Raw genomic sequence first — 24,630 nt, 5'->3', positions numbered from 1 at the left:
GTGACCAGAGATACACAACACCCAGATAGCATTCTGAATCCAAAGTGGTGTGCAGCTAGCAAGAGGTTCAATGCATCGGAGGCAAGGGAAGTTTACAGTCTGTACGTGTCTATCTGGAGCTTGTCTACACAGGAACGCTAAACTGGATTGAGGGAGTGGGTGAATTGAAAGCAGACTAGCTATTCCTCATGAATTCTGTGTGGGGAGGGGACACCGATTCCAGATTAAGAGCATCCACAGATACAAACCCTTACCAGCCCCTCCTCCCCCAGAGGGCAAACTAGGCAGGGCTAGCTTCTCCAGACACACTTGATTTGGTCCCCCTTTAAGCCCTGCTGGGATCTTTTGTTCTCCCATGCTCTCCTCAAACCAGGCTGGCGGAAGGCTGGAGCTGGAATCCTCAATGCTAACAGACCTGGCGTGTTGTCCCTTAGCAAGCTGGGAGCACTTGGAGAGAGGTGGCTTGGTGGAACCATTCTCTGGCCAACCCGCTAGTGACTCAAACCAATCTGGGCAGTCAGGCCGGGCAGGAAACGATTTTCTGTCCCATGGGGCTTTTGATGATCTCGTTCGTTTGTCCCCAGAGGAGAAGTCAAAATGTGGACAGTGCATAGTTGAGGGGAAACCTGTCAGTTGGGGAAATGGAAATCATTCAGCAGAAGAGGGAGGTTCTGGAGCAGCCCTGTGGCAGCGCGTGGCTCTCCAATTTGAAGATGGAACTGGTTCTGTTTCTGACCCAGATTCTCTGATGGAGGTGCCTGCGATAGCAGGGTCTGGACTCGGTGACCCGGGGTCCCTCCCAGCCCCATGGCCCTGTGGTTTTGATTGGTTTTCCTTCTCTTTTGTAACCTTTGGTCTGAATTAAGTTAATTTGGAAAGGGAAATTCATTTTGAGCCAACCCTCCAAACCTTTCCAGTTCAAAAGAATCAGCCATTTGGAAGCTTGTTTCTGACATTTTTTTCAAGCCAGGGAATTTGTCAGAGCCTCCCCAACCCCAGGGACACGTTGAGCTTTGACGAATGGGCCCTTTTGGCAATGAAACATTTAATCAAAGTGTTTCTGACCAGCTGGAACAGTCAGCCAGGCAAAGGTTCATTTGGCAAAGCCGGATTCATAAAGTCCGAGGCCAGAAGGGACCATTGTGATCATCTAGTCTGACCTCCTGAAAAACCTCCTGCATAGGCCTTTGCTGAATTCACTGCTGGGTGAACTAGAGCAGATCTGTTAGAAAAACATCCCAGCTGTATACCCACAGCTCTTGGTAAGCCAGTGCCATCCCCCTGCCAGGCCACTGTACAATAGCCATACATCACAGCCCTGGAGCCCTGCTCCCTGAGCTGGCATCTCCTGAGAATAGGCCTGAGTCAGCCAGAACTGGCCCCCAAGTAAGGAAACAGCAGGGGGCAGGTGACTGCAGTCCTTTGGGAGGGGGTGAGGGCAATCCCTGCAATCACAATGGAGCGATTGGGGATGGGGGCAGAGCGGGAACGGTATTTAAAACCCCCAAATTAATTTCTGGGAGAGGCATCACATCAATGTCACACAAACAACTGCGGGGAGAGGCGGAATGGGCAGGGCGGGGAGCAGGATGGAGGGGAGGTAGGCAGGGCCTAGTGCTTGTGGGGGTTGAGGGGTGGGCAGGGCCTGGAGCTGGGAGGTAGGCAGGGGGGTGGAGGAGGATGGAGGCGGTGAGGGCAGGGACTGGGCAAGGATGGATGGCGTGGGCAGGAGCTGCAGTTGGAGAAGGGGAGTGAAGGGGATGGGGAGGATGGATGAGTGGGCTTGGCCTGGTGGTCAGGGATGGAGGGCAGGGGCTGGAGCAAGATGGAAGGGTGCAGTACCTGGGAGAAGGGAGGCAAGGGGAGCATGGGTGGGTGGGCAGAGGGCAGGGTCCAGAGAAGGATGGAGGGGGCAGGCCAGGGGCTGGTGCTGTGCTGCCCAGATCAGGGTGTAGGACGATGTTATTCACCTCTGGGGTCACCCTCCCCAGGAGCTGCTGCTGCAGCAGCCACAGGATTTTTCTTCTTCCTCATGCCCATGTGTATGAAAAATAAAAATCGCTGACAAAGTCATCTTCCTGTTGCCATGGCATCCAGAGCAGTAATTAGACCAGCCTGATTTCCCATCCTTGAGAGAGAGGCTGGGGGGGGTAGGTTTTGGGGAGGAGAGGGGGAATGACTCAGAGATGCAACGCAGGGAGTTTAAAGCGGATTCTATTTGCGGTGGGTTTTTCTATGCTCTGGCACCCAGGCGCCCCTCCAGAGAGCGTTCTCTGCCCAGGGGGGCTGGGGGGGCCACGAGGAAGGGACAGTGGCTTAGCCCCACCACAAACAAGACGTGAGCTGGGCAGAGAGGGGAATAGAACCTGGAAACCTGGCTCCCAGGCCCCCACCCAACCCACTGGACCCCACTCCCCTCCAAGCGCTGGGGATAGAACCCCGGAGTCCTTTGCTCAGTCCACTAGAAAGTGCTGGATACAAACAGCTCCTTGTCCCAGGTCCCCAGCAGTTCATCCGTCCTGGGTGCTCACCCACTGCCTCCTGTTTAGGAGTGGGGAGGCTCAGAGCTGAGTATGGGATCCTTACTTTGGGGGGCTCCCCAGGCTGGACCTAGGGGGACGAGCCCCTCCATGCTCCATGTATAGAACATATTTGCAGTAACCTCTTGATGTGGTGCTGGTTTGCAGTTGGACTACATGCATCCATGGCTCCTCTATGTGGCAGGGGGACAGCCCGGCCGTGGGGCTCAGGGGGCAGTGGTGGGCAGGGGCTGTGCACAGTTGCATGGCAGGGACAGTGAGTCTCATTAGTCGGTTGGGGCCAAGCCAGGATACTGATGGGATTAATGCACTGGCTGTACCCATTAGGGAGGGATTTATGGCTGTAATGAGGGGCCAGCATGGGGCACAGGAGCGCTGGCACCGAGCCATGAGGAGACCAGAGATCCATCACACAGGACTGCCGGGGGGGGGGGGGGGGGGGTTGCTATGTGACAGCCACATCACAGACCCCTCCCCCAACCGAGATCTGGTCCCCATCAGGCTGGGCACTGCACAGACCCTCCCCAACAGAGATCAGGGTTTGTGTCACGCCACAGGCTGCACAGACCACCTGACACTCAGGCATCCTGTCGCACTGGACAGCACACAGGCCCCCCCCCCCACAGAGAGCGGGATCCCCATCATGCCAGGCATTGCACAGAACCACTACTGAGATCAGGGTCCCTGTCGCACCTGGCATTGCAAAGACCCAGCAACTGAGATTGGGGTCCCCTTGGGCCAGGCACTGCACAGGCCCCCACCCCCAACCAAGTTCATGGCTCCATGGGCCAGCTCTGCACAGACACCTAGTGAGAGACCATCTCTGCCCCCAAAGAGCTTACGAGCTGGAGGCACAGAGAGCAATGGAGACTGGGAGTCAAGACCTCGGGGTTCCATCCCAGCAGTGGGAGGGCTGGTGGTTAGAGCAGGGGGCTGGGAGTCAGGACTCCAGGGCTCTAGTCCCCATTGCATCTGGAGGGCACATGCTGTTGAATGCCTGGCAGAATGGCAGCTTCCCCCTCGGGCAAGGACTCTGTCCTATTGGGAGCAGGGGGTGCTTTGGTAACACAGCTCATCCTTTCTGCACTTAAGAAGCAGCCTGGTCTCCAGGCCTCCTGTCAGGCTCTGCCCCAGAGCCCTGCTTTTCAAGGCAGCTCCGTTGATCTCTGACACGTGCTGGCAGGAGCAGGGCACACTTCCCCTGCTGCTGTTCACTGGTATGCCCAGACCCTCTCGGCATGGCTCACATGGGCACTGACCGCAGCCCGTTCCCCAGGGGCAGCACAGCACTGCTAAAGCAGTCGGCGCTTTCCACCGACAGCTTGTGCTGCACTGAGTGCAAGGGGCGAGCGCCCCGTGGAGCCCTGCAGCCCATGCCCCCAGCACGGCCTGCGACAGAACGTCTCTCCTGAGCCCCTACCCTGAGCCTTACAGCACCCTGCCTCTGCCTGCCAGCACTCTCTGCTGGCCTCCCACCCCACTCCCTGCAGCACAGCACCTCCTAGTGCAGCCCAGGCTCAAGGGAGAGCACCCCCTACTGATCCCCCCAGCACCTGCTAGGTCCCCCTACTAGCCAGGCCCAGCAGTGCTTAGCTGGGGAATTGCCTCATGATTCCACTTGCCCTAAGTCCTTCGCCACCTCAGTCGCTATTTCAAGGGGCTAGTGGCCCACGGGGAAGCGGCTCAAGAGCCCTGGAGGACCTGATTGAGAGTACTCACCCCAGGAGGACCTGATTGAGAGCCCTCAAGGCGGAGAGCCCTTGGAGGTGTGAGTGTGCTGTGGAGGAGAGGTCTTGGGTTTAGAGGGAGCCTGCTACATCACCCATTAACTCCAAAGGAAGCCAAATTGGGAAAGTTAATGAACAGCCAGGGGGAGGGGGAATCCCCCATGGGATTGCATATGCCCCACCCCTTCCGTGTCCTCACCCGACCTGCCCTTCCTAGTCACACCCTGTAAAGGGGAGACCAGTACCAGCCCCCTAAAATCCTCTCCAGATTTGCCTTCAAGCTATGGCTTTTGGGGCCAGGGGCTCCTGGATGTCCCCTGCTATTCAGAGCAGGCTTCTGCCTTTCTGAAGGGAGGGGCAGTGGCTCATGGGGTGCAGGGAGGGGAGGGGGTATTTGGGATTAAATGCAGGAAAAGGGGGGGGATCAGATACAGATGGGTGGGGGTAAACCAGAACAGCTGGCTGCAGAAGAGGCAAGGATTAGACACAGCTGGGGGCGGGGGGGTGAGAAATGATCAGTCACAGCTGGTTGTTTGGGGGAGGAGGGGCAATTAGACACAGTGGGGTGTGTGAGGGGGCATCAGACAGCTGGTTGGCTGTGCAGGGGGAGGGGTGATCAGACACAGCTGGCTGTGTGCGGAAGGGGGAGAAATAGACCCAGCTGGCTGATGATCAGCTAGCTGACTTACAACAGGGTGAGGATTAGGCACATCTGGCTGCGGGTGGAGGGATCTGTTTTAGCTGGCTGAGTGCAGGAGGGAGGGGTGACAATCAGACACACCTGGGTGTGGGGGATTTGTCACAGCTGGCTGTGTGCAGGGGGGAGGGGTGGCGACCAGACACAGCTGGTTGCAGCGGGTGTGGGGGTGATTTGTCACAGTTGGCTGTGTGCAGGGGGGAGGGGCGATGACCAGACACAGCTGACTGCGGGCAGGGGAGGTGAGAAATAGACCCAGTGGCTGAGGGGGGATGATCAGACTGCTGACTGCAGGGTAAGGATTAGACATAGCTGGATGCGGGGAAGGGGATTAGACATAGCTGGCTGCAGGAGAGGGGCTGATCAGACATAGCTGGCTGCAGAAGAGGGGAGGCATTAGATACAGCTGGCTCCATGTGAACGGGGCGAGCTGTGTGACTGCAGCGGGGTATCGCCCCCCTTCACACACACTCTGCAGTGCTTCCACATTGCCATTCCTGCTGCTGTGCCAGGGCCCTGATTGATTCCCTGCCCCCGGGGTCCCTGTCCAAGTCTTTGTTATGTTAATTCCGACACGCTGAGCATGATCCCCACAGCCAGCTCTGGAATACTGATTGCTGGGGAGCAGGCCCCTCCCTTCACGTACCACATGGCACCCTCGCTGGATGGGGAACAGGGAGATGGATAGGTGGGAGCCAGACCGAGCCAGCCCAGTATTCCCCTGGCCCAGCTCAGAGGAATGGGCTAGCAGCCCGGTGTCCCCACCTCGCTTCCATCCTAGATTAGACCAATGGGCCCAGCTGGCCCGGCATAGATGAGATTGGGACCCCCTTGTGTTTGGTGCTACACAGACACAGACAGGCCCTGTCCCAAAGACACAGGGTGGGAGAGGAAGTGGGGGTGGGGGAAGGAGTCACTTAAAGTCAGTGGCAGAGGCAGAAATAGAACTTACGAATCCTGACTCCCAGCTCCCCCAACAATTAGGCCCCCTTCCGCTCCCAGAGCCAGGGCTAAAACTCCAGAGTCCCAGGCCAGTGTCTATCCCCAAGGCTCCCAGACCCGACCACGGCTGTTCGCCAGCCAAGCTGTGTGTCTGACCCAGTGGGACCGCACAGTACGGTCTCCCACTTGCTTTGCGCTGCACTGGGATGTGGGAGACACAGGCCAAGGGTACTGGCCTGGCCTAGCAACCTGTGCTGGCCTAGCCCTGTGGCATATTGGCGGCCTGTATTGCCAGAAGAGGTTTTTGCTGTCAGTGTAGGCACACCGCCTCTCCGAGCCATTCTTCCCGCTGCCTAGCTGCATCTGCACCGGGGGCTAGGGCAGTGTAGCTATGGGGGCTGGGGAGGGGTTCACACCCCTGCACACCGTGACTGTGTGGACCTAAATTTGAAGTGGTGCCCAGGCCTCAGAGACCTGACTTTGAGGCACGAAGTCCTACCATAGGTGATGGGGACCAAAACATGAGAGTGTGTGAGGAGCGCCCAGGCCTGGCAGGCTCAGGGTGCGAGGAATGGTCCATGAACTCCTCCCCCTCCAGGGGGCACTAGCTCCAGGCTGGCCCTAGGCTGGGGGCTGTGTGCGGGGAGGGCACACCCTGCACCACCTCACTGAGCTGTGCTCTCCTCTCTCCCCAGAACACAGATGACCTGTTGGTGGCGTCAGCTGAGTGCCCCAGTGATGATGAGGACCTGGAGGAGTGTGAGCCCAGCACAGGTGGGTCCTTCTCTCTGCTGCTGGCATGTGTGGGTAGGGGGCTTCTCCAGGGTGCACTGGACACACACCCTGACACACTGTCCCCTCTACACACACACACCCTGGCAAAGACACACATCCCGTACACACCCTGACACACTGACCCCTCTACACACACACATCCTGGCAAAGACACACATCCCGTACACACCCTGACACACTGTCCCCCCTATATCTCCTACACATGCACACAGCCACACCCATACACCCTACACAGCCCCTGACACACTGTGCTGCTTACACACACACTGACACACTAACCGCACTCACCCCTACACACACATTAACCTACACACACTGACACACACATCCCTTTACACACACACACACTCCTGCACTCATTGAGGCACACACACACTTAGGTGCACTCACACGCATGCACCACATTTACACACACATCCGCATATCCCTGTGTATGCACACAGAAACACACATGCAGAGGCACAAACCTCTGTGTGCACACTGACGCACAAACTTCTGTTCATGAATGCACAAACCTACACAATCCCTGTGCTCATGCATGCACACAGACACCCCTTTGAACTCACACACAAACACCTGTTGGTGACCTGACACATTGCTACATGCACACACTCACACAAAGACACATCCCTGTGAACTCATAAAGCTACACACTTGTGTACACTCACACACATAAGACACAGCCTTATGAACTCACATAGTGCTACACACACGCAAGCACACCCCTATGGATACCTGCACAGAGAGAGACAATCCTATGAACTCACCCAACACTACCCTCTTACCCCTATGCACACACAAATAGAGAGAGAAACCTGTGAACTCACACATCTGCACCCTCATGCACACACACCCTGATTCCCCCATAAACTCCCCACCCCCAGTTCTATGCTGTATTATGCTAACCCACTGCCCCTCCCCACTGATCAGGTCTTCAGTATCAAACCTGTATTTAGCAGGCACCCTCCCCACACCCTTAGACACCTCAGGGTCTGGCTGACCCAACACATTCAGCCCCTGGCCTCCCTTACCATCCTGTCTGCCTTTCTCCAGACAGGCGGAGGGTGCAATGGCTCCCCTACACCCCACCTCTCTCCCAGCACCTGCTCCAGGATTTACAAGACCAAAGAGTTAGCTGGAGCCACCCATCCCCCATCACACAAATCCAAGCCCAACTGGGAAAAGTGGGAATAGAACCCAGGAGTCCTCGCTCCCAGCTCTCAATCCCCTGCTCTAACCATTAGACCCCACTCCCCTCACAGAGCCAGGGATAGAACCCGGGAGTCCTGGCTTCAACACACTCCTCCACCCCTCTCTAATCACAAGATCCCACTCCCCTCACGGAGCCAGGGATAGAACCCAGGAGTCCTGGCTTCCAGCCCCCACTGTTCAAAGCACTGGATCCCACTCCCCTCCCAGCATACAGATTCAGGCCCAGCTTGTGAAGCATCCCTTTATTACCTCCTTTCCCATTTGCTGACAGAATGAAAGGGCCTTTAGTGGTTCAGGAATTATTGCTGTAGCAGACTGATAAGCAGCTGCTGCACCCCACCCTAGAGGTGGCTGCATCTCAGCACTAGGCAGGGGAAACTGCCCCCATTCCCTACACCAGAGGTGGCTGCATCTCCACACTGGGTGACAGATCCCTGTGTAAACAGACAGCATTACCCACTCCAGAGGTGGATGCATCTCCACACTGAGTGCTAAACCAGGGCTAGGGAAACCTAAGAGGTGGACACTCCCTGCTTGAGCAGGGAGGTTTTTCAGAAGGAAGAAGAGGTTTACCTCTGGCTTGCTGTGATCTGGCTGTGCTCCTTTGTGCCATGTTGTCATTTATGCTGCAATTGGGGAATCCCTCAGGGAGAAGTACCCTGCGGGGGGTGGGGAGGTTGGTGTCCAGGGCCTCTAAATCCCTCTCCACTCCTCACAAAGAGCAGAGGAGGCAGAGGGAGGCAATGATTAATGGGATCTAGGGGGACTTTGGGAGCTTTGATTGGCTCCAGCTCATGTTGCCAGGCTGAGAGGATAGAAAATGTCAGGTTCCCAGATGATCTCCAGAAATGCTCCCCTCCACCATGTCATTAGCCAGTAGAACTCACTGCCACAGGATCTCCCCAGGAGTGAGAGCTTAGCCACGTTCCAACAAGGGCTCAGGACTTTAGACAGATACCAGACTGTGCAGTGGTAGAATTCAGCTTAATAACCAGGGGCTATGGGAGGAACTGAACTCCTCTGGGTGGGACCAGCTGGGGGTAGGGGGACCCACCACTGCAGGGTTCTTTGAACCTGCTTCTGAAGCGGCTGGCACTGGCCACTGTCAAAGATGAGGTACTGGGTTAGTGGGCTTGTTGGGCTGATCCAGTATGGTGGGCAGGTGGGTTATGGACTGATCTGGAGTGACAAGGGACATTGGGTGATACCAGGCAAGAGCGGCTCATTGGTCTGATCCAATGGGGAGTGCGGAGGATACTGGGCTGGATGTGCCCGTTGGTCTGATCTGGAGTGGTGAGGGGGAGAGGAAGGACGGTTCAGTCGCTCAGGTGACTAGGGAGACCTGGCTTCAATTCCAGATCCAGCCCCCTATTGAGCCCTCCACTCCACACTGGGGTCTGCACTGACTGCAGGGTGAGCTTCCCAGCCCCTTGGGTTTGTTCTGTCGCTCTCCCTACCAGCGCAACGACCCAACTTAGCCAGGGGGAGCCGCTGTCTCACGCAGGTTTGTTCTTTTGCGCCAGTCCCCTCTGTGGCCAGGTGCTAAGATCTGACAAGATCACAGCCAGAGTTGTTATGGCCAGAGGCATAGAACGAGAGTGTAGGGGGGAGAGGGGAGGGGAGTAGTGAGGAAAGAGACATAAATCCAGGCAGAGAGTGAGCAGAGCAGAGAGCCACATCCATGGGAGACACTGCATTGGCTGCAGGCAGAACCCTGCTGTCCCTGCAGAAACACACCCAGCCACAGATGGATGTGGCTTTGTGTCCTCTTTAAATGGAATGGAAATTGCAGTGTGGGCTGGTGGGGGTAGATCCCACACTCTCATTGACCACCCTCCCTCCACCCGCCCAACATCCACACCGGTTATTGCTCTTAACCCACTCCGCTCCACCGCACTCCCTGTTCCACATCACCCAGGCCCTGGTAGGGCATGAAATTTTCCTCCCTGATGGGAAGCAAGGGGAGATTTATGAGCCTGGCAGTGCAGGGAGCGCCTGGTGCTGCACTGGCCCTGGTTCATTAGCTCCATTCTTTATTGTCTCGGGAGCACCAGGACCCTTCGGTGCATGTTTATCTCCTGTGCCAGGGATGAGTCGACCTCCCCGTTGTGTGTGAGATTTCCCAGAGCCAGGGCAGCAGCAGGGGGATCTGCCCCCTGCACCCACCCACAGAGGGCCCCACCCCAGCCAGCATGCCTCCCCCTGCCCGTCCCCCATTCCGTCTCTCTGCCAGCCAGGGGGCCAGTTAGATGGCATTCAGAGCTGCACCAGGCAGGCACTACATGGGCATTGGTTGGGAGATGTTGGTTGCACACGGGCATCTAGCCCTCTCTGGCCAGAGGCTGTAGGGAGTTCAGCAGGGGATGCTTTCATGTTGGAGTCAGATCTGATCCCAGCCTGATCATAGGGGGTGTGGTGCTGAAGGGAGCAGAGTGGGGACTCAGCAGGGGGCGCTCTCCCCTCTTAGTCAGTGCTGACCCCAGCATGACACTAGATGGGCCGTGCACCAGGGTGCACTCACTGGAGTTAGTGTAGCTACTGACTTACCCCAGCTAAGGTTCTGGCCCATGGCCTAGTTTTCAGAAGCACGGCTCACCTTCAATCCCCACTACAGTCGCTGGAGACTCAGGCCCCTGTAACAATATCCCAGTGCTGCCGATTTTCAATGCATCATTTCGCACAGCCGGAAGGGCAGGAAACCCAGCTGCATTCCTCTGTGCATTTACAGTGCACCCCCATACAGCTGGAGCTGCAGAAGGCACATCTGTACCCTTCAATCCTGCTGCTGTGCTCATGCATGGCTGTAACCAGGGCTTGTGTACATCACAGCAGCAGCGAGAGGCTCTGACCATGGAGGTCCCCATTGTGCCAGGAGCGGGACACACCCCCGTGTGAGAGAGAGTCTCTGCATGAAGAGCTCACAGGCTGAATAGATGAAGGGAGGGAGAAGAAGCAGAGGCACCAAGGAGAAGGGACGGCCACAAGGGCAATGGCAGAGGGGGAATAGAACCCAGGAATCCTGCCTCTCAGCCAGTGCTCTACTCACTAGGCGCTGCTGCTGCTGCTCTATAGCAGTCAAGTAACAAACACTGAGGGGATATTTCTGTGATAAAACTTGTTTCCTTTCACTCTTTGCCCAGCTCCCTCTGTATTTCAGCTCAGTGCCCTCCTCCCCGATTGCAAATGGTACCATACCCAGCTGTATAACTGGCTTGCAGTTACGTGTCTATGCAATGGGCTTTTGCAGATCTACATTGCCTGGTGTCTACCTGCAAGCCACTGATATGCTGCACACTCCTCTGTGGGATTAGTGCCCCTCTGGGTTCCCCCTCTAGTCTTGCCTCCAGGTTCACACAGATCTGTAATTTGGCTAGCACACATCTGTGCTGTTAGGGTACCAAGTTTAGTGTGCGCGTGCACATGCCGTGCCTACACTGCTCACAAGTGTGAGTCCATACGTGGATCCCTGTAGGAGGGCCCCTTTTTAGCAGGAGCTGTAGGGGGTGCTCACCCTCTTAGGTTTTGTGACTGGAGACATGAGATGGACAAACCTCCCAAGGACCCGCTACCAAGGAACTTCAGGAGCAGAGTCCCAGATGGTGCAAATCAGCCTCTTCTTAATTATGCAGTAGTGCCTAGAGATTACAACTGAGATCAGGTCTTCATCAGGCCAGGTGCTGCACAGGCTCAAAGGGAGAGACAGTCCGTGCCCCCAGGAGCTCAATGTGACTAGACAAGGGTGGGAGGGGAAACAGAGGCATCAAGAGGGGAAGGAATGTGCCCCAGATCAGTAGCAGAGCTGGGAATAGGAAGGAACCCAGGATTCCCAGCCCCCGCTCTAACCCACTAGACCTCACTCCCCTTCCAGAGCTGGGATATAACCCAGGCAGGAGTCCTGGTTCCTAGTCCAACATTAGACTACAGCACAGGAAAGACCTAGCGCTAATTTCAGTGTGGACACCCAGGCTACTACTGCTCAGCTCCCCAATAAAACAAGGGACTAATTAGCTGCTCCCCCCTATATGGTGGCCCTCCCTTGTGAGTTGAGTAATTGTTGGTGCATCCTTTCTTCTCCTCTCATACCGACGGCGCCACGGTTATGTTATTTCTCTCTTCTTCTCCGTGATCAAAGGTAGCGCGGCTCCTTTGTGCAGCGCTTGCCAAATGTTTCCAAAAGCATCACAATAAAAACCAGAGGAGAAGAGACAGGAGAAAATGAAAGGCCCAACGGAGGGGCTCAGCAAGCAGATAGAGGCTGCTCATTAAAAACATACACACACCTTCTTGCAGGCTTTTAATTAATATCGGGAAGGCAGTAAGGGGACTGGGTTTTGGTCAGCTGCAGTCCCTGTCCCCCTGTGGCTTTGGGGTGTGTGCTCCCCTCCCCTTCCCTGCTCCCAAGGCCATGACACAGCGTGACAGAGACACCAGTGGGACCCAGAGTTCTGAGCAGTTAGAGCAGGGGGGCAGGATCAGACCAATGTGCCCATCCACCCAGGAATCCCTACCCACTTCTGGGTGGGGGAGAACCACTAATCAGGACTGCAGCAGGAGACAGGCTGAGCTCTTCTCCCCCTACCCTCAGCAGAGGAGGGGGAGGTAGAGAGAGCCTAGCAGCTTGACAGGTTTCAGAGTAGCAGCCCTGTTAGTCTGTATCTGTAAAAAGAAAAGGAGTACTTGTGGCACCTTAGAGACGAACAAATTTATTTGAGCATAAGCTTTCGTGGGCTACAGCTCACTTCATCGGATGCATTCAGTGGAAAATATAGCGGAGAGATTTTATATACACAGAGAACATGAAACAATGGGTGTTACCATACACACTGTAACGAGAGTGATCAGGTAAGGTGAGCTATCACCAGCAGGAGAGCGGGGGGGGGGGGGGGGGGGGCAGGGGGACCTTTGCTCCCTCTTCCTTTCCTTTCCTTTCTTCCCCCTTCTCTCCTGTAGACAATGGGCTGCCTTGCTCCCTTTCCCTCCTCCTCTCCCCCAGACAATGGGCTGGCCCACTCCCTCTTCCCCCTCCTCACCTGCAAACGATGTAGATGTACTGACTTGCCCCTGCTCGTTCCCTCATCCTCTCCTTCAAACAATGGGCTGGCCTGCCCCTTCCTTGTCTTTCTGTCCCCCCTACTGATCCTGGCTTGGGTGAGGGCAGGTGAAGAGCCCCTGAGCCTGGAGCTGCAGGAGAGCACAGGTGCAATGGGGGCAGGGCAGAGCAGAGGGAGCTGGGACCCTGCATCAGCAAATGCAATGTCGGGGTACAGGGAGGAGCCAGGAGCTGCAGCCCATGCGCTTCTGCAGCAGGGGCCAGTGTTGTCATGCAATGACTGTGCCCCAGGGCAGGCTGGGGCTCTGGAATCAAAAGAAAGACCACCAAACAGGAGAGAACCTTGAAAAACTCTCCTGGTGTTCTGGGCCCAACTGATGGCTCCTGAACCCCTGGCGATGGCTCTCAGGGAGCTGATGGAGTACTCTGTGAGGGAAGGGGTTGGCTGCTGCCCCCAGCCCCCAACTCTGCAGCCCCAGCTACTGGGCCAGGCTTTGCCGTGTCAGCCTGGAATCCTTTGCACTCAGCCACCAGCACAAACCAGCCCATCCCCAGCCAAGGCAACTCAGCACATGGACTGGTATTCCGGGACTGGGTGATACAGTATCCCCTGTCTCCCTGCCACCCCGGGCCAGACCATAGCCCCCGCCAGCCCAGTATCCCCCCCTCCCCTTGTCACCCTGGCTCAGACCCATGGGCCCAGGCAGCCCAGTATCCCCCCACCAGCCCACGTCAGACCCATGGGCCCAGCCAGCCCAGAATCCTCTGCCTCCCTGCCCCAGGTCAGACCGATGGGCCCAGCCAGCCCAGTATCTTCTGCCTCCCTGCCCCAGGTCAGACTGATGGGCCCAGCCAGCCCAGAATACCATTACAACCTATCATACCAACAATCGAGCAAGGCTTGTAATAAAGGGTCTGGCCAGATCTTTCCAGCCCAGTGACAGGGCTATGGTTCCTCTCCAAAGCGCGTGGGCCTAGGGAGTGGGGTGGCAGTTTCCATTTCTGATCTGTCCAGGAGAGGGGGTGGAGTCTCTGTCAACCACTGGAGACTTCGGCATTGGCGTGTGCAATTGTAGGGAGAAGCTTTTCCTTCCCTGTTATTTACTGCTGCCTTTCAAACCACTATGAAGCCCTGACTCTGTTTTCTTCAGCTGACAATGAATGCTTTTAATGATAATTTTGAGCTAATGTATGCGACTCTGAGCTAGATGAGCTATAGGGATCCCTCAGCCAGTGTGGCGATGCAGCTGCCTCTGGGGTGGGGTAATGAGGGCCCATTTATACAGGGATCCACCCAGTGCTGAGATGCAGCTGACTATCCCTATGGCTAACGTGCACCACTGCTTGAAGCACAGCACCCCCTAGTGCTACATTAGGGTTAGTACTGACCTTGGGGAGAGAGCGCCTCCTACTGAGTCCCCACCTCACTCCCAGCAGCACAGTACCCTCTAGCAGTTCACTTGTAACCTCTGCTCAGTGCACAGCAGCACTCAACCAGTGCAGAATAGGCCAGGAGTCTGTGTGCAGAAGCAGAGAGAATGTTATACAGCATAATAGTCTCGTGCCATTGTGTAAATCTATGAGATGGCCCCAGCTTGACAGAAATCACAGGGCAATGAAAACAATTCAATACTTGGAAGCAGAGGAGGCTGGCAAGATCAGGGTGTTTAGCTCAGCAAGGAGATGAAGGAGAGGGGGATATGCTAGAGGGGTCTAAAAGGATGGGCTGGATCTAGACAGGCAGCTGGGATCTGCTATTCACCTTCACTCACCATTCAGGAACCCCCAGTGAAATTCCAGGCCACACATGTCAAGTGACTCCATTTGTACACTCCATCGTTAGCCTGCGGAACTCCCTGACACTTGATAGTTATGGACTCCACTCCCTGCCTCTGGAGCTGTCCTTTCCATCAGTGTGTTTTCCACCAGCCAAGATTGGAACCTACAGTCTATTCTATCCACCACCAGTGGCCAGGATTGTCTCCTACAGTTTATCCCCCTCCAAGTTTTATCCTTTGCTCCTGTTCATCCCATAGCCGCTAATTTCCCTCCAAGCCATTCTCCCCCCACCCAGTGTCTTTTGCACCTATTGCGTACCTGGAGCCAGATCTCATGCCACCCTGCAGCTTGACTAAGCTGATCTCTTGTGAGCTTCCTTCATAAACTCACTCAGTCACCAACATCCTCTTCCCCTTGAGACCCCGTGTCAGGTCACAGCTCTGAGTCCCAGGCTTGACTGAGGGCTGTGGCTAAGCAGTGATTTGCTTACACTGTCTCTCCCCCCCGCAGGAGGGGGCACTGAGAACACACACATTGTTTAAATACCTACCGCAGCCTTGTAAAGGAGGGTCACCCTCATATTCCACACCACCTGGCGCATGAGCTGTGGGAGCTCAAAGCACTGCACGTAGCTAATTCCACCCCATACGCTCCTTTGCGGAGTGGTCTTGTTTGATCTCTGATATTGCAAATGATGGGGCGGCTGAGTGAAGTGACTCGCTGGTAAAGCAACAGAGAAACAGGCCGTAGCCCTCAGGGCTCCTGACACCTACCTACCCCTGATCTAACCACTACCCTCCCAAGCCAGGGCTAGAACCCAGGAGTCCTGGCTCCCAGCCCCCCTGCTCTAACCACCAGACTCAACTTCCCATCCAGATCCAGGAAAAGAACCCAGGAGTCCTGACTCCCAGAGCACTAAACCACTTGCTTCAAGCTGTTGTATAACTCTTTTCCCTTCCACGTTGGCTCCTGCCCTGTAAGCGGAGCCGGAGCAGAGATTTTGGTCTGTAAACCATGGAGGGTAGTGGCTCTGTTGCGTGCATTCTCATGCACTCCCCACCCCATCACAGCTCCCACTGGTGGTGTGACCACATATGCAGGTTTATGAGCTCACTGCCTAAGTTCCCTGTAAGCAGCCGCGCGACGCTCAGCCCCAGCCCCAGCCCAGCCCCAGACCTGCCGTGGTGGGAAGAGGCACCCCTCCCACATCACCGACCCAGCCCAGCCCCAGACTTGCTACGGCCAGGGGGAGGCCCCAACCCAGACCTCCCACGGCAGGGAGAGGCACCCCTTTTTTGGACCCGACTCAATCCCAACCCAGACCTGCCATGGCCTGGGAGAGGCTCCCAGCTGCAACCCAGCCCCGGACCTGCCACGGCTGGGGGGAGGCACCCCTTGCCTGACCCAACCCAGCCCCGGCTGGACCTGCCTTGGCCTGTGAGAGACACCTCTCTCCCCCAGCCCAGGTGTTGCTGTGGGAAGAGAGAGCTGGGGGGAGTCCTCTCTCCCTGTTGTAGCCCAGGGGCAGCCTGCATCCCAAACCCCTCATCCCTGGCCCCACCCCCGAGCCCGCACCCCCAGCTGGAGTTCTCAGCCCCCCGCACTCCAACCCTCTGCCCCTGCCCTGAGCCCCCTCCCACACTCTGAACCCCTCAGCCCCTCCCCACCACATTAATTTTGTTATGTGCACCAATATGAAGGTGATGTGCACATAATAAAATTCATTCCACACGTGTGGGAAAAATTAGAGGGAACACTGCCCACTGCATAGGTACTAATAGCCTCACCCCTTGGGACAGCCTGTAGAGCCTTGGCCTTGGCATCCCCGGTGCCCCTGGATTCTACCTTGGCAGGCAGCCCCCATCGCTGTACAGACACAGCACTGCTACTAGAGGCTGGGCTGTAATGAAGTGGCAGGGAAGAGGGTGCCACTGCCCTCTCCTGGGAGGAATCAGAGTCACAGCTCTGTGTGACGGAGCCCCGCACAGTTAACAGCAAGTCTCGTTTAGCTCCGGTTGGTGGGCAGCTTAGGGGCAGCAGAGTTGGGAGTTCTAACCCTGTTACTGCCGGGAAGATTGGTGTAGCTAGGGAGCCCATGGCTTTGGCACTGTCCATTGAGAAGCTGGTGAGGAAACTGGGAACCGGCTGATGGGAATGGCACATACTGGGAATGGTCTGCCAAACTCCGGGGGTCCTCATCCTCAGCTGGTGCAATGGGGTGTAACTGCATAGGAGTCAGGAGTGCTGGGTTTTATCCCCAGCTCTGGGAGGAGAGTGGGGTCTAACAGGTAAAGCAGATGGAACTGGCAGTCAGAATTCCTGGGTTCTATTCCTGTTGATGTCAGTGGGGCTAGGCATCTGTCCCTCTATCTGCTTTCTTTCCAGTTCTAATAGGCAAGAGCCCATAGATCTGTCAAAACAGCTACTGAAAATATAGTTACGTATGTTTTTTAAACGTGTATTTTCCCAACACACACCCGCCAAATTTACAGTCAAAGGACCAAAATAATGTGTGCAGTGTCCTTGTCATTTCAACATCAACTTTGATTGCCAGATGTAAAAAAAAAATGGGGGGGAGGGAGAGGTGGGAGGTGGGAATGGAAAATGCAGACAGACAGAGTTGAAAAGTGTGTCTGGGTGGGGGGGAGGGAAAGATTTTAAAATATGCAGAAAAAGAAAGAAAAATGAATCTAGATAGGTAGACAGAAAGAGAAATTAATTTAGAAAGAAAGAATGAAAGTAAGAAGGAAAATGCATCTAGATGGAAAGACCATAGATTAATGAATCTAGAAAGAAAATTAATAAAGAAAAAGGTAGATAAATTAATATAGAAAGAAACAGAAATGAATCTATATAGGTGAAAAAAAGGAAATGGATGTAGAAAGAAAAATTAATCTAGATAGAATGAAAGTAAAAAAGTAAATATGTCTAGAGAGAAAAACTATAGATGAATCTAGAAGGAAAGAGACATTAATCCAGCTAGACAGAAAAAAGAATATAGACAGACACGGGAATTAATGTAGAAATAGTATAGATAGAAACAGAAATGAATCTAGATAAAAAGAAAGAAGATAGATAAAAGAATACAGAGAGAGAGAGAGAGAGAGAGAGGAAAGAAAATGTATCTAAACAGAAAGACTATAGATAACTTAATCTAGAAAAAGGAACAAATCTAGTTAGAAAGAAAGATCAAAGAATATAGACACAAATGAATCTAGAAAGAAAGAGTATAGATAGAAAGAGAAATACATCTAGATGGAAAGAGAGAAAGAAAGAAACATAGAATTGACTCTAGAGAGATAATTGAAAGGGCAAGTGGTAGAGAAAAGAGATGTTTTAAAAAAAAAAGAAAGAAAAAAAAGTTGTTTTTCTCCAAAAAAACATTCTTACCTAGTTTTCTTTTTTGTAATTTTTTTTCTTCATGCTAAAATCACATGGCCAATTTGTTGATGTAAGTTGATTGAATTCTGTGGTTTGCTCTCTTATTTTTAAAACGAAAAGAAAAGGGAAAAAATGAAATGAAAGAGAAAAAGAGGGGAATAAAAAGAAATGTGAAAAGCAGTTTGCAATTAGGTTTTTTCTTTTATTATTACTTAATTCTGCTGTTTGAAAATCTGTTTAATTTTTTGCATTAAATGACTAATTTCTTTTTTTTTAATTCTTTTTCTTTAAATTTATGATTTCTCTAGATTTTGTTGTAAAAAGCTACAGTTTAAAACGAAAAACAGTCGTAAAGATTCGTTTAAAAAGCAGCCAGAGATTGGGGAACGAGTCTAGTTTTAAATTCAGTTAATCAGTTTGATTCAGTTTCTTGTGTCCAAATGTGGCAGTTTTTCCTCCGGTTCGTATTAACCCATCTCTCCTTTTCTGTTTCTCTTCCCCCTTTATTTCTCTCTGTTCTAGGAGGTGAATTAGTATTGCCCATAATTACCGAAGATTCCTTAGACACCCCACCAATTGCCACCCGGTCTCCATTCATACCCCCGCCTCCTACCTTTGGCCCCTTCCTAACCGTAATAGAGACCACCAGAGACACCCTAGCCCCTTCCGCCAATCAAAAACCCCCATGCTTAGCCGACCAAGAGGACAGCGATTGCGAAGAGGGCATTGAGGCTTCCGGTTACGCCTCGGGCGAGGTCTTCGACTCCAGCCTGCCCCCTACTGATGACGAAGATTTTTACACCACATTCCCCTTGGTCACAGATAGGACCCTGCTGGCCAGGCCAGATGGAGCATCTAAAAAGTCCCAAGGCTTCAGGCCCAACATTAGGACAGGAGTGCCGGCTTCATCCTCAATCCCTGAGCTCCTGACCTCCACTGCCTCTCCCGATCTGGTCCGTAACATCCCCGCCGGCAAAATGAACAATCGCGAGGCCCCCAAGTCCCACCCAGACCAGTACCCCCCTCTGCCCACCTCTTTTGAACTCGACAACCGTAACAGGCATAAGTACCCCGGTATAACGTCTTCCCCCAATTTCCACAATCTACCCACAGCTAACCCCACCGGCTCGGGGGAGAGGGGTCCCCCAGGGGCCGTCGAGGTGATCCGCGAATCTAGCAGCACCACGGGGATGGTGGTCGGCATTGTGGCGGCGGCCGCCCTGTGCATCCTCATCCTCCTCTATGCCATGTACAAGTACCGAAACCGGGACGAAGGCTCTTACCAGGTGGATCAGAGCCGGAACTACATCAGCAACTCGGCACAGAGCAACGGCACGGTGGTGAAGGAGAAACCCACCTCTGCCACCAAAACCCCCAGCAAGAGCAAGAAAAACAAGGACAAGGAGTATTATGTGTGAGTCTCCGCCCCCCCCAGCCACGTCTCCCTCCTGTCCCTCTGGTGGCGAGCGCGCGAGAGAGACGATTGCAGGGTGAGACCGCTCAAATCATGCCAACCTTTGGATACAAGAGACCAACAAAACCTCCCAGCTTTCCTTTCTCCTCCTTCTGCATCACAGAGGCAACCAGTGGATCCTGCCCCCCACCCCCACCCTGCACTGGTTTCAGTTTGTTCATGTCCCCCTTTTTTAATTTTTCAGTTCATCCTCAAAAATTAATAACAACCACCTCAAAATCATGCTCGCTTCCCCTCCTCCCCCACCCCGGATTCCTTCAGATCTTGGGGGTTTGTTTAATTTGTTTTCCTTTTAGCAAACGAAGTGGGGGAAAGAACACAGCAGGGGGCGATCAAATCACACACACCATGGTTAGAGGTTGGCACCGGAAATAAGCGACCACTCGGAGAGCGAACAGAAAACGAAGATCTGGGGGTGGGGTAGATGGATTGATGAAGGCTTCGGAGCTCCCTAGATAAAGCTGAGCCAGGATTTTGCCTTATATATATATATATATATATATATATATATATATATATATAGGTGACAGCTGATTCCCCCCTTTGTTATTCCAGAAAGTTAGATGCCTCCTCATCCAGATGAAACTTTGGGGTACATCTCCCCACCCCTTTTAGACCCCTCTCCCATGCCCTGTTTGGAAACAGACTAATCCAATTGGGATACAAAAGATTTGATTTTTCTCTCATAACTATCGACAAAATTCCAATGCGGAGCAGGATACAGCTGGATCCAGAAAACTTGGCTGGGCAAAGATTTTGGGGACGAAAAATCGGTCTCTCTCGGAATTATTATTAAAACAATAAAAGGGGGGGGTTCTTTAATTATAACTGATTTTTCTCTCTCTCTTTGTTAATGTGTCAGAGTCTTGGAAATGTGTGGAGTAAACTGAACCGAAACAAACAAAGTCACGAACTCTCGGGAAAATAAAAATGAATCCATTAATAATGATGGTGGTAAATAAAGCAGTTAACATGGATCTTGTCCAACTATGGAACTGATCGGCTATTCGGCTCTCTGCTCTGTAGTAACAAAAGGGGGTGCTACTCTCAAAAGGGTTAGAGTTGGGATGGTGTTGGTTTTTGTGAAACAACAGCGACGGGAGCTGACACTGGTTTGGGCGTACCCGCTCGGGATATGTGGGGGTGGGGGAGATGGGAAAATATACGATGTTTCTGTTCTGTTTTCTAGGGGATTGATGGCATAATTCCTTTTCCCCCGTGCTCCTCCACTCCCATCCCGTTTTCTCCATGCCAAGGTGCTATTGTGATCATCCTTTAAGTGTCTTCTCAGAGCATGTCCTTAAATTGTATTGTTCTTTCAAGGTATCCAGAACGGGGGTAAGCAGCTGTTGATGGGAATTTGCAAATGAAGTGGGGGGTGGAGGCGTTGGACTATTTCCTTCACCTGCACCTTCTCCCCTCACTGGGAGAATTGGAAAGGCTTTTCAAATGACTATATATAAAGAGAGCTCTATATATATATAAAATATATATATATAAAAATATATATATTATATAAGGTATATGTGTGGACAGTTTAACACAGAAGAATCCAAGAGGGTTTGGAAGGATGTTTGAAAAGGAGCTAGAGACAAAAAATTTGTCCCCGCCGAGGTGTGTGGCACGTTACAGGTAGGATCCCTCGATGATCTCTGGGCACGGCCACTGGAGACCAACTCCCATCTTTGATCATGTTTCTGCAAGACTCCAGCCCATCCTTCTGCGTGCAAATTGTCCAACAGGACCGGCCCCCTGCTTCCAGACAGGTCAGTGCCATGGGGCCTTGCTCTGTCAGGTGCTTTCCAACTGGTTCCGATGCAGCAATGCACTTCAGCACCTGCCTAGCTCAAAGCACGGGGGTCATCCGGTCAAAGCCAGTAGGGAAAGAGTCACAGATTGGAAGGGAGACATGGCAGAATTTTGCCCAGAGGTTCCTGCACCCAGCCCATGACTTGCATGCCAATTAAACCATATCTATTGGATGATAGAAAGCCCTCAAGGGATGAAGAATCCTCTGCATCCCTCAGGGAACAGCTCTAAAATTTCATTCCTCATCTTCCCCGTTAAAAACATGCATCTTATTGGCGCCAACTCCTAGCCATCAGATCTCACTGTCCCTCTGCTAGATCTAGCAGTAAACCCCTTTTCTCTGGGGCCGTATCATGAATAAAGCAAGGGAGCTGTGCTGGATTGGGGTTGGAGAACTCCAGCCCTACCAGGATCAAGCCCATCGCTGGGAAGGGTGTCAGGAGGCGAGGGATTTGGATCGGAATTCTTTCTTTCAGAGTGATAGGATGCAAGTGAAATAGGCACTTCAATTTCTCAAGCCTGGGAAAGTTATTGCAAACTCCCCTCGCCTTCAAAGCTAAAATGCCAAAAGGGGCTAGCAGCGAGATGGAGAGAGCGTGATATATCTGCCATTGTAAGCTGTGAACTGAAATCATTTCATATTACTTTTCAGGCTTTGAGGTGTTTTTTTAAGAAAAGGCATCACATTTTGCAAAGTTTCCAGGGTATTTAGGCTCCTACACTTTTGGAAAATGAAATTTATGCTCCTAAATCCCTTAGATGCTTTGGAGAATGTTAGCCAATATGAAATTTGGTGGGCATCTCTCAGCATCTTGGATGATTACATGAGCTCAAGTTCTGTATTTTTCTCTTACCAAAAAAACAACATTTTTTTTTTAAAGATGCAGATTATTATTGGAGTTTCCTTCATTCCAAACGTTGCCACTTAATGGAACTGTCTGCAGGGTGAAGGAGGGGGATTTCTGGCCGTTTCTCTAGGAGTGTAATGAACATTATCAACTGTAAATTAATTTGTACATTATTAATACTTTATTTTTGTTTGGGGGAGGGGCTCGGGCGGAGAAATGAAGATTGCAAACTCTATTTTAAAAATATGACACTAATGAATATCCTCTTTTTAAAATATTGAGAGAGAGATTGGTTTATTTTAACAAGAGAATTCCCAATCTTTTTCCTTTACAGCATTCCAGGTGGGGAGGAAATAAATTTTTAATTCATTCTTTTTGTATCAGTTCTGGTTTGGTTTTTTTAATGAACAGAAACCCCTTCCTGATTGTTTTGGGGGAAATACTCTGTGGTTCTGCATATTTACCCTGTAAACTTCCTGTACTCTTCAATGTTACTGTAAAGTGTTACCAATTATGATGAAGTCAAAAAAAAAACCTTTCAACCCATGTACATTACCGCAAAGGGGAATACAGTTGATTCTATACTTCGTACAACTCTGTAGTTCTAGTCCTCATTTTGTGTGGGCAGACCGGGCCAAGAGATGGTTAAGGGATTGACTGAGTGCCTGTTTCTCCATTGCTTTGTACTTTGTCTATTATGGGTTATATTGCAGTAGCACCAACAAAGAGTGGGGCCCTGTCAGGCTTGGTGTTGGGCCGAGATCAGGGCTCCTGTCACACAGGTGCAGCACTGACTCCAACCAAGATCAGGGCCCTAGTCATGCCAGGCACTGCACAACACCCCCACTACTGAGGAAGATCAGGGGCCCACTTGTGTCAGGTGCTGCACAGACTCCAATCAAGATCAGGGACCCCATTGCGCCAGGCACTGCACAGATCCCCCAACCATGAGCAGCCGTGTTCCCATTGTGCTGGGCGCTGCACAAACCTCCCAGACTGAAATGAAGGCCCTACTCTGCCACGTAGGTACTGCGACTAGGTCCCCACGGTGCTGGGCCCTGCCCCAAGGAGCTCAGTCTAATGAGACAAAGGATGGGAGGGAAACAGGCATGAAGAGTTGGAGGGCCGTGTGTACGGTAAGTGGCAGAGCCTAGAGTGGATCCAGGAATGCTGAATGCTAAGCTAGGGCCCACCCACTAGAATACACCGTTGTGTTCCACCTGACAAGCCCCAGCTCCCAGCCAGCCCTGAGATGAGCAGCTAGCAGCCCCAGGAGAGCTACTGTTGGGCCGGGCGCTGAGCGTGAAGTGCAGTAACTTATGGTCAACCGTGGGGCTTGATCTCCGGGGTGTGATCTCAGCACATTAGCCTTCGGGCGCTAAGCATCTTGTGGAATGGGCAGAAAGCCCTTGGAGGAACGCTGTGCCTGGCCGTGGGCCTGCGTGATGCAGCAGGAGCCCCCGATGGACAGGATGACAAGATTCCATTCTTCTCTCCGCCCAGGTAAAGGGGAGAGGAGGCGGCGGGGGGATCTGGCCAGGGCAGGTTTGACCAAGGGCCCAACTGATATCAAGGAGCAGAGAGGGTTGCATCGCTGTCCCCTAACCTGGAATGATGCAGCCTCTTAGCTCTGCCCATGTTGGACCAGATCCCCAGCTGGAGCCAATCAGCTGTAGCTCCGGCTGAGCCGATGGGGCCAGATCCCCAGCTGGAGCCAATCAGCTGTAGCTCCAGCTGAGCCGATGGGGCCAGATCCCCAGCTGGAGCCAATCAGCATCGCTCCTTTGGAGGCAACCCAGCCCCCAAAATTGAGCCTGGGGCTCTGGGCCCCATTCCCGGGGCTTGTGCACAGAGGAGGGCAGAGACTGTAGCATTGTCCCTGTCCCAACAGAGGCCAGAAGCAGAACTCACAGACACTGCAGTGTGGGGGAAGCAGGACCTGGCTAAACCCTCAGCGCCTTAGCCCAGGTCCTTCCAGGTTGGAGGAGCTCTGCTGGCAGGAGCATGTCCAGGAGACAAGGCTTCACCCCTGTGAGCAGCACACGGTGTAGCCCCCACCCCAAGCAGGGCTGGAGCGGTGCCTGGGTGGGAACGTCCCTGGTACAGGGCCCTGTGCTGCAGCGGTGCTGGGGTGTCCATGGAGCAGAGCTATGGGAGGAGGGTCCCATGGCTGAGGGCTGTCCCAGAGCTGAATGGCCATTAAGGGGCAGGGCTGGCTTTAGTGGCCAGGGTTCCATTGCCATGGCTCACATGGTGCCCTCTCGCCCAAGTGTTGCCTGGAGGGCAAATTTGCCACTTGGCCCAGCAGAAATGGAGAACAGCGCCTCCCACCAGGGGCTGGCACTTGAAGGATGCGAGGAGGACGTGGATCGGGCA

General features: G+C 53.2%; 1 protein-coding gene across 25 annotated transcripts in view; it reads left to right on the top strand.

Annotated features, from left to right (window-relative positions):
- Nucleotides 1-22,848, top strand: part of NRXN2 (neurexin 2) — a 274,833-nt gene extending 251,985 nt beyond the window's left edge. For 15 of the 25 annotated variants that reach the window (XM_073351968.2, XM_073351963.2, XM_073351962.2 and 12 more), the window contains 2 exons: nucleotides 6,602-6,680; nucleotides 18,646-22,848. In XM_073351968.2, coding sequence (XP_073208069.1) covers nucleotides 6,602-6,680; nucleotides 18,646-19,541 — 975 coding nt within the window. In that variant the 3' untranslated portion in view covers nucleotides 19,542-22,848. The remainder of the gene's footprint in view (nucleotides 1-6,601; nucleotides 6,681-18,645) is intronic. The other 10 variants (XM_073351981.2, XM_073351978.2, XM_073351977.2 and 7 more) reach the window with 1 other exon arrangement.
- Nucleotides 22,849-24,630: the final 1,782 nt, after the last annotated feature.

The sequence above is a fragment of the Lepidochelys kempii genome, chromosome 7 (assembly GCF_965140285.1).
Source record: "Lepidochelys kempii isolate rLepKem1 chromosome 7, rLepKem1.hap1, whole genome shotgun sequence".
In the NCBI taxonomy this organism is placed as follows: Eukaryota; Metazoa; Chordata; order Testudines; family Cheloniidae; genus Lepidochelys; species Lepidochelys kempii.
This window is presented reverse-complemented; position numbering and strand designations above follow the sequence as displayed.